Raw genomic sequence first — 13,526 nt, 5'->3', positions numbered from 1 at the left:
TACAGGTTCTTCTCCTGCACAAGCAAGTGTAGCTCCCCCTGCCCCTGAAAAAGATGAATCAAGATTACTTGGAGCAAAGGACAAGAAGGTGAACACACTTGCTCCTGCTCCTGCACCTGCTTCTGCTCCGTCAGATACCAGACTGCCCGTAGTGCGACTAAATAGGCTCTCAGAAGAGGTAATTTGAGATATAATTTCATTTTTTACCCCAAAAAATGTGTAGTCTTATGTGAATATATATAAAAGTGTGTGTGTGTGTGTGTGTGTGTGTGTGTGTGTGTGTTTTCACTACAAGGCACATCTTTTGTTTGAAAATGCTTAAGAACTGTTTGATTTAAAAAAGTGCCACAGCATTGACGTATTTAAGTGACTTGTATAAAATATATCTATTATGTCTACCTAAGTAAACTTGATATTCTGGAACCATAGCTACATGTAACAAACAAAATTTTTGAAGTTGTTCCTGGATATATTCAGAGTATTTTCGCATAAGGGACCTCTGATCTCCTGTGGCTTGTTACAGAGTAATTGAACACTGCTGGGGGAAAAAAAAAAAATTAGGGCACATGGAAAAATGATGATGATTTTGATCTGATGATGGCATATGCCACTTGGCGATAGTAGATATACTAATAATGGTTTAATCATCATCCACCAACAGATAGCACAGTCGATAGCTACCTTTTAATAGGGAATGTTCACAGCCAGCAAGCTCAGTGTGTGGTGCAGGTGTGAAGCAAGCAGGCAACCATGCCACACACACACACACACACACACACACACACACACACTTGTGCTTCCTACAGCCTAATGTGCAAGTCTGAAAGAGGTCAAATTTTGGCCTACAACTACCACAGCACAGACAAGAGGGCTTATGAGCCCAGACGAGTCAACACAGACTGTTGTGAACCAGGTGTTAGCGTTTGGACTGCGGACACACACACACACACACACACACACACACACACACACACACACACACCCCCTCTAGCCCGTCTTCCACTCCTGCCACAACATCAATGCGCACGGCTTGATTGGTACCATTGGAGGATCACTTTGAAGACAGAATGGCTGGCCATGGTCTTCGGTGATGAAAGTTGATTCTGCCTGCATGCAGGTGATACTCATTTGTGCGTACGCAGTTGACCTGTTGAGTTCTGCCTTGTGGGGTGCATTTGTCCAAGGCACTCTGGCCCCAGCCCAGGCCTTATGGTCTGGGGTGCAATAAGCTATGACTATTTCACGTTTGGTGTTTCTGGAGGGGACGCTAACCAGTTGTCGGTATGGAGTATGCTGTTAGACCCAATCTTTTGCCGTTCTTGCAACAGGAATGTGATGTGTGCCAACAGGTTAATGCTCCCCAGACACTCCCTGTGAAACTCAACTTGCTTTGCAAGATGTGCAGTAGCTTCCCTGGCTAGAAAAATATCCAGACTTGCCTCCAGTCGAGCACATGTGGGAAATGATAGGACAAGAAGTGACTTGGGTGACTCGTCGGCAAACGACTCTTCCAGAACAACATGAACAGGTTAAGCAGGCATGGCATAACAAATCCCAGGACAGTATTCGCCATCTATATGATTGACTGGATGCTAGAGTCAGCGCCTGCATTGCTGTGTGTGGAGGCTACACCATAGGTGTTTCAGCATGGGTTGATACTTGGTACCTTGGAACCGCTTGTGCCATTGATCTGTAAATGTAATGATTTTCATGTAGTCCAGAGACATTGTTGCTATAATAAATCTTGAATGAACTGTAAACCTCTAAAAGTGTGGACTAATTTTTTTTTACAGCAGTGTATTTTGTTTGAATTCTTACTCATTTGTTTCTGTATCTGTATGGCATCGAAAATACGTACACAAAATTTGTTCATTCATTTGCAGTTCTTGATGCTGATGGTAGTAATTTCCAATCTCCTCCTCACCCTCAGGCTTGCATTCAATAGTCCTCAGTTGTGTTTACGGTCTGTTTTACCAACAATGTTTGTTGCATGTCAACAGTAATATGCAGCAACATGACTAAGTTTACTGGTAAAAAGTTGGCTGATGTGCACCTTGTGTATGGTTTCACAGAAAGCAATCAAAGAGCAGCATTATGGCATGACGACACTGTACCGAATTATTCCCACAGTGATGGCAAACACGGCACAGTACTGAATCTATACGTAGGTGCCAATTAGAAGCTGTATCCTTTCATGTTAGAATGGAGGATAATGACTGTCTTATGTCATTGTTGTGAAGGTATTTTCATGGAAACAAAAGTTAACTGAAGTTAAAAACTGAGCAAATCATAGTCACATTGTTACTATATAATGAGCCACCAGAGACTGCAAGTCCCATGTACCAATATTTATGGACACCCTCCAAAATTTGGTCAGTGGAGCTTGGATTCTTTGTGTATTATGTTAATAGTTGTTAAGATATGCCACCTAGCACAAGTATGCTCGCTCGACACATGCATTGTGGAATGTTTATAGGCAAGTGTTCGAGAACCTATTGTAGTTGCAGAAAGTGTTGTACACTTTATGGAGTCTGCCAATATTGTTGCTGACGAGTTGCTTGCCCTTCCCCCTCCCCCACTGCACCTCCCCCTTTCTCTCTTTTTTTTGTGGCTGATAATGTCTGCATAGCATGTGATGCTTCATTTAAAGCTCAGAACTACAGTATATCAATTGAAGGAACACAAATTAATTCCCATCTGTCTCATGGGCTCCAGATTCACTAGATATCAACCTTATAAAATTTGTCTGGCCTGTAATTCATCGCTAGCTCAGAAATAAAAAAAAAACCACCACTTCTTAACCTACAGTACTGGATAGATTTTGTGAAATGCCATAATTGACAACAGGGAGATAATTAGAGACAGAGAACTAAATTAATTGTAATGGGCTGTAGTAATAAACTGGTGGTAGTATGTTCCAGGAGCAATGCCTGCGTTCACATAAATGATTTGGGACTCACAAAGAATTTCTTTGCTTGTATGTGGATATCTGGCACCTTCTACTTCTGTCATTTGTCAGTGACTTTCAGACTATATGCCATGACAAACTGCAATGTTTTTGTGTGTCAATTTTGGCCCAACATACTATTAGCTAAATATTAACAATGGTGTGGCTGATACGTGTAATTTTAAATCTCAGTGGTTATCATTGAGGTATCTTCAAAGTTACAGAAATTTGAAGTGTGTGAAGGTTTAGTTCATTTTTTTGTGAAATGACATAACATCATATTTACAGGGAATTATTTACCCATTTGATAAGAGGCTGAGATCTAAAATGCGAGGACTAACACAACAGGCATGAAATACTGGATTTCTCTTTGGTTATTAAGTATCATTTGTAGCACAATTGATGAAATTATTGCAGAAACAACACCCATTAATGGCACTGAAACTTGACGGAAATTGTGGTACAAACATAACGATCATAAATAAACACACATTTTCAAAGTTGTATTTAGTGAAAAGTAGTTCAGAACTTTCTGTGTAGGTATGAATATGGCAAGGGAGAGTCATTTGTAGAATATAAATAATTGAAGGAGTAAAGGTAACAACTAATCAAATGGTTAAAGTGCTGAGACTCTGATAGGCCACTAAATGAGAATGAGAATGTTGCTAGCTTTTGGAAGAAAAGCTGCCAGAGATCTCAGCCTTGTTGACATGCCTATGAATGTCTCGGCTGCTCAACTACGCTATGAATTGCTACCTTAACTCCTTAAATTATTTATATATGTACAAGCTTCTTTTATGCAGCATAAACAGACAGTTGTTGATGTTTATTGTAAACAATTACTGTAATATTTTTATCATTGCAGGATCAAGCTCTTATGCAAAGAAGCTTAAGAGCATTTGCAGAGAAGTCACCAACTCTTGCAAAGAAATTAGGAGTCACTCCGAACAACAGACTTCGACAAAGAAACATACAGCATATAGAGTCTGGATCGGAAAGTGATGACGAGCCAAAAAATAAATCAAAATATTTCAAAGCAAGAGAGAAGGAAAGAGAAATACAAAGGAGGAAAGGTGAGAAACTAAAAATTTTTTTCTACAAATGGTGTAAAGAAAAAATATTTTCTGTTATCAAAGAGACATTTAATTTTCAAATAATATTCTGTATTGAAATATCACTGATTAGTATTATCTTGTTATTGGTAGGTATTATAATTTTCTTTTGCACGCAGCACTAAACTGGTATTGTGGTAAGTTTTACAGTGAAATGTTCAGATATTTAGAGGATTGCAGTACTCGTGTTTGATCTACCTAGTGGCAGTTGGAAAATGTTTTCTCTGTGATACAGAATGAATGTTTCACACAATTCTTGCCTTATTATGTTTGTCGATCTTGAGCTTTTGATGACTTACACTGCTGTCACTGTCTGGAGATAAGATTTTAGTAGCCTGTTAGATACTTCAGTTGGGCAAATTAAGTTGTGGAGACATCACAAAATCAAAGAACATCCATATGCTACCAGAGATTATGTTGATGTCTGTGACTAAAGGACAACGGTAGAAATGCTAATTTCGTTAGATGATGGAAGATGCAGTTGATTTCTCTGTTGCCTTAAAACGTGAAGCACCCATTTACATGCACAACTAAGGGGTAGCCACTGTCTGGGTTAAAGTTGTTGTTACACATTCTGATTTCTGTGTAGTAGATATGTGGCATAATATTTTTGTTTTATCAAATATGTTTGTTCATGAGACTGTGCTCACCAACATCAGATTTGTCGAAATTGCAATATTTAATATGGTGCCCGTGTTCTGTGGGATGTTCTAAAATTGTTCTTATTGTGTGACCATGGTAACTGCTACCCCATTCACAAGGTATTTTACAAATTCCAGAAACACAGACTTTGAGGTTGTCATTTTGTGGGTGCAGTATGTATTTAATTTTCTTATGTGGTGAGAAAATGAGTTGAATACAGTGTCTGGCTAGGCCTCTGTCAAAAATTTTAGAGTTTTGACATGTGTTGAAGCAAAATCTTTTGCAGTACCGCTTCAATAGTGACCTCAAGGATGAAAACTCAATTGTGTAATAAATAATCTTTCAGTCTACAGTGAATATGACATCCTTTAAAAACTTCTACATGACAATGAATCAAAAGTGTGAGAAGTTGACCATAATTTCATCTTGATTGAGTCTAATTTGTTTCATTAGATTCACAAACATTTGAGAGTTTTTAATGTGATGTTCATAGCAACTGACAATTGGTTTAAGTAACTTGGTTAGCTATTTCACTATGTTCACGATACCTTTGTTACCTGGCCACATGGAAATGAAGCTAATAGCCTTTTTTATTGATCATATGGATAGCTTGCCACCTACTGTAAAGTTCACTGCAGAGATGTAGGGAGAAAGCAAATTACCATTTTTAGATAGTCTACCCAAAGAAAAGATGGGCAGCTAAGACACTGTGTTTACCAAAAGCCAACACATGCTGGCCTATATCTCATACACAAAGCTTCCATCATGCAGCCCATAATAAATCTGTTTAAATATGCTGGCTCTGCCATGAAACACACAGATTTTGAGATCAGATACCTAAGAAAAATATTGCAGTAAAGCGCCTATAGCGACTGGGATATTGAGTTAGCCATCTCCAAGAAACAAAAACACAGAGCTACTTTATTATCAGAAGATGATCAGTCCATAGTATTCCTTCCTTTCTTCAGAATGATGACAAATAAAGTAGTCAGATTCCTGTACAGACATTCCCTGAATGTCCAAGAAAATCGGAGAGATACTGCACTCAGCAAAAGACGTCCTTGATCTCTCTCTTTTCCTGAAATTTATAAAATACCTTGTGAATGCGGTAACAGTTACATTGGTCAAACAATCAGAAATAATTCAGAATGCCCTCCACAGCCAGCTTAAATACCAAAATTTCGAAAAACCCCTGATGCCGAACACAGCCTCATGACAAACGTGTTTGACAAAATGAAAATATTATCCCATGTGTCTGCTTACTGGGATTCTGTCATCAAAGAAGCCACTGAAATCAGAATGTTAACTACTACTTCAACCTGGACAATCACTACACACTTAGTGGTACATGATACCGGTTTCATGATGCTGAAAGGCAACAAAGGAACCAATTAAAATTAAATCTTCCATCTCTGGTAGCATATGGAACTTTAAAGTCTTTGTGATATCTCCATGACATAATTCAGCCAACTAAAGTACCTAGAGGCCTTATGTAATCAAATCTGATGATGACGATGGAGGAACAACTTGTTGAAAGCTGTGAAAAACTATGATCTCAAGTGTCAGCTGTCTCTCATTTGTAATCCTTGACAGTATACTACACAATCACACTAAAACAACATGAGACATTACATTTATGCAGACGGGGAACATTGTAGTTGTATGTGTGTTCTAGTACATGCCATTTTTTGCACACAATGTACTTGAAGTGAAACTAGGAGTAGCACTTACAGCTGTTTCTTTGATGTCGTCATGATTAATTTTTTTAACTGTTCTATACACAGCTATGTCCTCCATGCAGTGAATGACAAGTCCATTGTAAAGATATTAGTTTTCCCAAAGCTTCCTCAGGCAAACATTGTTCATTCTTAATGTCACATTTCGTGGAGCTTTTGAGTAATTTAGCTATAACCACAGCCTTTTGATCCCATTGTAACTGCATTTCGGACTGGTAGTCTTCCTCCCCTCCCCCCCCCCCCCCCCCTCCCCCCCCTGCTGCCACTGCGCGCGGTGCGCACACACACACACACACACACACACACACACACACACACTTGACTCAAGTCTTGCCATTGAAGTTCTGTGGAAACTGTCACTATCACACTGATTTAGTTTGATTAGCTTTTTGTAGTTTCTCCTTTTTACACTAGATGATTTCCTAAAAAATTGGCCCACTTCAGAAGTGTAAAATCCTTAATCCTTTGATTTGCATCAACTATTTGATAAGAGTTTCTTCCCTACTACTGGTATAATTCCATTCCATTTCATAGCTGGAAAATACACGGATAGTTTGGCTTTTAAGTTTTCAGCACTATATTTTTTTAGAAACATGTATTTTCATATTTTTGTATAAACATGGTGATATAACATTATGCTCACTAGAAAGCTAGAATGTGTCTGATAGATTTATAGCAGGTTTTTGAAAGTGCCAAAACATTTCTGATGCAGAAACACTTTATTGCCAGTCCCTCTGTTTCTCTTCCTTCTGCCTGTGTCACCCCTCACTTTCATGGCAAGAACAGAGACACTAAGAACCTCATTCAAACTTAGTTCTTACACTTTAGTAGAAAATAAATGGATCCAGAGTGCTATGCTGCTGTTCCATTAAGCCTGCATGCAGTCCCAATGTACATAAAAATCCGCATTGTATTTTTCATGCCAACTCCTTTGCTGTGGGTAGTGATATGGTTCTATCTTTACAGTACCTATCTTTCATGAAATGGAAAAAATGCTGGTAATATTGTTTTAACTGGGTTTTCCTTTTATTGTGAGTGAATCTCCAGGGATGAATTTAGTTGGCTCTGCTTCACATTGATGTTTCTGAAAGGTTATAATAAAAATAAATGGAACAGTGTACTATTACTACTTATAACAAAGCCTTCCAAACAGTTTGTAATGAATAACTGCTAACACATCACATCCCCTTATGGATTAAGAGTAACTAAACTCTCCACTGATTATACTTTAAAAAACTCTGCTATATGTATTTACCTAAATTGTTGCTGTTCGTACATGATGACCATTATGGTACCATATAGAAGATAACTCTGCCAAGCTTCCATAAGTTTTGCGTGTCTTTTAGTTGGTATAATAATTACTGACAATGTAATTTCACCTACTGGACATATATTATTTTTTATTTAAATGGTCAGTGAGAGTGATTGCCCTACTTTACTTTCAGATAAAGAAGAAAGAAGGAAAGTTACTTCATCATATGATGAAGATTATTGTCCAGGTAATGAGAATTCAAAGATTAAAGGCAGGAAACGCAACTGTGCAAACCATAAATCGGAAAATGTCGACTCTAGTACAGTTAATAATTCTGAAGGTAACTATTGCAATTTTGCTCGCTATTTTAAATACAGACTCAAACATTTATAAGTGGAGCAAGTAGTGAGTGCACATGAAGTTTTTGCATATTCTTATAATATGTAATATGATGATAAAAGTATGTTTTCCTGCCTTGCCCATGTTATAATAAATTGAAGAGAGTAGAAATACAAGAACAAGAGATAATAGGAACTTACAGAAAGAAATTGTCATAAATAACTACACGTTTTTAATTGCAACACCTATTAATGGTACACTGCATTTATTCATATTTCAGAGGTTCCATTTACTCCGAAACCTAAATTGCGGAAGGTTGAGAGAAAGCTAGTGCCTGTGTTGGAAAAGTTGAGTGTTGAAGAGTTAATGGAAACAAATACCTACCAGAGATTCAATCGATCAATAGAACTGATATTTGAAAACACAGAAGATCTAGATTTAACCACAGATTTTGGTAAGTATTTTTTTTGTTGTAACATTCATTTCATTCCTACTAGTGATTGCAAGGCCCTAGAGTGGCACAGGCACAGGAACACACTCCCTCTTCAATACAGCCACTGCCTCATGTGCAATTGGTAATTAGTGTCTGTTGATGTGCTGCCCAGTTTGTTCAAAGATTTTGAAATTGTAATTTTACATTACAAAGATTTGCAGCACATTCTGGTATGATACACAAGGTGTTCTGTGCTGATAGATACATATTTGCCATTCTCCATCACCTCTGAGACTTTGTATCAGTTTCAGTAGATAATCTGAGCCTGGAAGTGACAGAGTCAAAAGCTGTAATGGAAAAATCAGAAAATGAGCAAATTTACTATTGGGCAGCTGAGAATGGTAAACACCAAAATACACATTTTTAAAAATTTTTTCCTCCACAATTAGCACAAGGTCTTACGTTCAGCATAGTCTTTCAAAGTGACCTCTACACGATACTGTGTGGGCGTGACATCATTCCACAAACTTCTATTGTACCCATGCAAACAACCATAGTGTTGATGCTAAAATCTTGAGTTGTCAGGTTGTCTCATATTCCTCTTCAAACTTTTAGCATGCTTGACAGTTTGCGTGGGTCTTCCTCAGAATTGTTCTGGTTTCTCCAGACAGCTGAACATGCAACCTTGGTGTTGTTTGAACAATGTCACACATGGAAAAAATTTTTGACATTCAATCTCTACAGGTGCACACAAGACTTTCCTCATGATTTGTCGGGTGGTAATCAAATAGGATCCAAGCAGGGGAATGTGCTGGCCCAGAAATGTAACCTCCCCCCCCTCCCCCCTCCCCCCTCCCCCCTCCTCCCCACCCGCCCCCCCCCCACACCACCTCTCTCTCTCTCTCTCTCTCTCTCTCTCTCTCTCTCTCTCTCTCTCTCTCTCTCCCCCCCCCCCCCTCCTCCCCCCACCCACCCACCACCACCAAACCTCAAACTTCTTCCGTACCTCTCCTGAACAATGATTCTCAATTACAATTTTGAATTTCTTTCTGTTCCAGAAACTGTCCTATGTGATGCCTATTACCTGAAATTGACTTTTCATTTCAAGTATGAGAATTAGTACAGTGAATCAGGCTGTTTTGATGTAACACTATTGCTTTTTATATCAGAATGGTCAAGTTTTAGTGCAAGGGATTTATGTAAAGAGTGGTGTCTGTTAATGTTTGTTCAATCAGTTCTCTAGTTTTTCTGTTGTAAATGTCCAAATATATATATTGTATTACCACTTTTTAAATGTACTATTCAAAATTTGTTTACTCCCAGTTAATTTTTATAATTATTTATTTCCTTCAGTGTTCTTTCTTTTGTAGATTAGATTAGATTAGATTGATTTACTTTCATTCCAATTGATCCATAGCGATGAGGTCCTCCAGGATGTAGAACATGTCAGAAAGCAATAATACATGACAAATATTTACAACTAAAACAAATAAGCTAATTTACTTTCCACAGGTCCCAAGTGGAATGATAGTATTTTTTTTAATTGAACGTTATATGATAGGATCATTTTACAACACTCATTTACTAAGATCACATTAATGCACTGAATTTAAAATTTTAAAAAAAGTTTTTTTTTGTTTTGTTTATAAGGTAATGAATATATATTAGAAGTACTACAATACTTATTTACAATGAACAAATTACTGCATTGAAATGGTGCAACACACACACACACACACACACACACACACACACACACACACACACACACAATTTTTGTTGGTAAGTTTCATAATTTAGTGTGTTTTTAATTTAATGTAGACTGTTAACTTACACTCTTGATTTGTTGTAGATACAGAGGCGGACACACCACCGGAAGTTCTTATTCCTAAGTACCAGTTACAGGACTTGTGCAGTGAAGCAGCAAAGCTCAAGACTCTTGGGGCCATGGAATCGATACCACCAGAACGTCTTGTTCGCATGCTTACTATTTTGGAAAAGAATATACGTGATGGAACGAGAATATCACCACTTGCAGATCCTGTAAGTTATTTGTTAGGGTTCTCACTTTGTGTACATGTAACTATCCATTACATTCATGTTTCTGAACATTTTCTTTATTGAATAGGTTATGTTAGATTTTTTTAGTGTCCTTCCATATTGAGGAGATCCTCATTGATGTGGAGTGTCTGAGAATAATGCTTTAATGAGTACCTTCTACAAAATGCCTCCAGAATGTCAATTATTTTTTAAGTTACATGTATCTATTCTTTGATTGGTGTGGGGCTGGTTGGGTAAGCGTCGGACTAAAAATCCAAAATTTCAGGGTCAACCATCAGTTGGTCCTAGAATTTGGTCTCACTCTTATCACTTCTTTCTCACCCGGCAATGATTTGTTAATGTGAAAAATGCCAAGTTGCTTTGTGGTTCGAAATTAGTGTTGAACTGTAAGTTACACCGTAACTGACTGAGTAAATTCGTTCAATGGTCAGAGACCTAGTGAGGTGGCATAGTGGTATGGCATAGTGGTATGGCATGGCATTCAGAAGGATAGCAGCTAAAATAATTACTGTTCAGCCATACAGAGTTAGAGTTTCCATAACTTTTCTAAACAAATAAAGGCAAATGCTAGGATGGTTCCTTTCAAAGGGCTTACCTGTTAACCTGCCCCATCCTTCTACTTAAACCTGTGTTGCCTCCATAGCTGGACACAAGACCTTTTAATCTGTTAATTGTTAATTATCGAAGTTAACTTTTCAAGTAATGGATTACGTTTTAAGTTAATTTTAGAAAAAAGTTAATGTACTCTTTAACTCCTGTTAATTTTCTTTGAGTCTGTTAATTGTTTATTATTTACCTACCATTTATGACAAAAATGACACCACACCACCCACAGAAATCTTGTTCTGACAAGTTTGGGTCAAACAGGTGTGTGGACACATGAGGGTATGCACAATTGAATGTGAGCAGGAATAACTGAACGTTGGCTGTTTATTGTTGTTTGTTTACTGAGTTTGCATTAAGTACTACTTTTTGTTAGTGAATTGACTGTGAAAACTAAATCATGGAATTGGGTTCTACCCCTAACAACCACCTAAAGGGAAACCTTGTTGTAACACATCTGTAAAAAGTAAAGCTCAGAGTTTAGTCAAAATGTGTAGAAACGTGAAGTCAAAACACTCATTTAACAATGCAGTACAGTACAGGAGGCAAGCCATAGTCACAGTAAATTACAGAAAGTTTACGTGACTAGTTTCGCGGCAGCTCAATCACCATTATCAAATGTACCAAGTATAAAATAACTCTGCTGTTAGTTATGAGAACCTGAAATATAAGTAAATATCTAACTCCAGTACCATCATCAGTGAAAACAATACTGTGAATTTATCGTGTTAAATTAAACCTAGTTTGCACTAATGCAAAGAAGTGTCATTGATTGCTGTGAAGCCTTTATCCATACGGAGCATTAAAGTCTTAACTTCATATATTTTGGATTAGGATCAGCGTTGTCCAGCTAGTTACATACTGAACTTGACAGGTGAAAAATCCTGTCTTATTAATCTTAGCAGTTCTGCTATTGTTCTGAAACATACTTTGCTCAAGTATGAAGTGGAATCATTAACTGAAGTATCAGAATGCACCTTGATAAAGTTAATAAAATAACATCACCCATACATGAATACTGTATATTATTATCTGTATATAGTGTCTCCAAACCAATTGGTCAACTCTGAGACAAAAATCTCCACATCTCGGTGCCTTAATGTTTACTGTGAGTATGGCTTGACTACTGTACTAAATTCAAATAAATTTGTAAAAACTTACATTTAGTCTTGTTCCTTAAGACAGTCAGTCACCTCTGGTTACAGAAATGCAGTATTTCTTGGGGAATAGGCTTTAGTAAATTAATTTATTAAGTATAATACCCATATACCCTCGAGTGCTGCAGTTAAATGACTTTTTTCTGTGTTCATTACTGAATTCTCCAAGTTACTGGAGAATAAGAAATCTGAGAAATTCATTTCAATGATGACAATAGGTGATGTTTTCTTTGCTTCATGCTGGATTTCTCCACTAAACCAAAATCACTATCATTTGGCAAGTAAGAATAACGTAAGTTCATGATAGAGACAATGACACTTTAATGTTCTTGTTTTGGCTAGTACATGTGTCTGAATAAAAGATTATTTTATTATGTGTAGAGGTTGCACATCCTTAAATATCCCTCTCCAGTCCTTGAGAAATATCTGAACCTAATGTCTTTAGGATTTCTGGAATCAACTTCTTTCCTGTATCTCATAATTGGACCTGAATAAAGAAGTCCATGGAGATACCCAGTTGCCAACTGTAATCACAAAGTTTCCAGAAGGAATCAAATGTATTTTCTCACTCTTCTTCTTTAAGTTGATTTAAGTTGCAAATTGCTATTTGCAGCAGGTGGCAGTAACAAGAAGGCTTTTAGCTGGAACTATTGTGCTCTTGCTTGTGGTACACTCCTCTCCGCAGTACTGCTGCTGTTGCCTTATACTCCTCTTCCACTTCCCTGGATGTTGATAACATCATCTTCCTCTGTTCTCTGCTTCATTTTCATTGCAGACATTTTGTCAGCTGCTGCAGAAGCACTGCCTTCCTCAGCAGCTGTGTTCTCTCCTGGATTAAAAGGAACCATACAACATAACATGCAATGACTGTGAAAGTACCAGTAGATATAATGAAAGTATCGTAACATATTATATTTAAACTCAATAGCCCATTCTGGTTATTAACTATCACTTATCAAATTTAGAAAGTAATTATTAGCTTACCTAGGTGGCTGACATTCCACTGCATTATCTTCTATGTCTTCAGATGAATCATTCATAATCATCAGTACACTTTAATTAGATCTAACACATTGACCATGCAAATTGTGACCAATGGACATGTTCCAATTGTGCTTTGAGCAAAGGACTGCTTCCCTCCATACTCAATGGTGTTGCCAGTCCTAGAGCAGTTATTTACATCTGGGCATGAATATTTTATGTTCTGAAGGCAACTTCATAAATAGTACTGTGTGGGAAAAAGT

The 13,526-nt window shown here is 37.5% G+C and overlaps 1 protein-coding gene across 1 annotated transcript in view; it reads left to right on the top strand.

Moving 5' to 3' along the window:
- LOC124721517 (nipped-B-like protein) overlaps nucleotides 1-13,526 on the top strand; it is a 121,049-nt gene that overhangs the window by 18,375 nt on the left and 89,148 nt on the right. The window contains exons 6-10 of the mRNA XM_047246534.1: nucleotides 6-178; nucleotides 3,813-4,020; nucleotides 7,883-8,029; nucleotides 8,309-8,482; nucleotides 10,314-10,504. Of these exons, the coding sequence (XP_047102490.1) occupies nucleotides 6-178; nucleotides 3,813-4,020; nucleotides 7,883-8,029; nucleotides 8,309-8,482; nucleotides 10,314-10,504 (893 nt within the window). The remainder of the gene's footprint in view (nucleotides 1-5; nucleotides 179-3,812; nucleotides 4,021-7,882; nucleotides 8,030-8,308; nucleotides 8,483-10,313; nucleotides 10,505-13,526) is intronic.

The sequence above is a fragment of the Schistocerca piceifrons genome, chromosome X, assembly GCF_021461385.2.
Source record: "Schistocerca piceifrons isolate TAMUIC-IGC-003096 chromosome X, iqSchPice1.1, whole genome shotgun sequence".
NCBI classification, from domain to species: domain Eukaryota; kingdom Metazoa; phylum Arthropoda; class Insecta; order Orthoptera; family Acrididae; genus Schistocerca; species Schistocerca piceifrons.
This window is presented reverse-complemented; position numbering and strand designations above follow the sequence as displayed.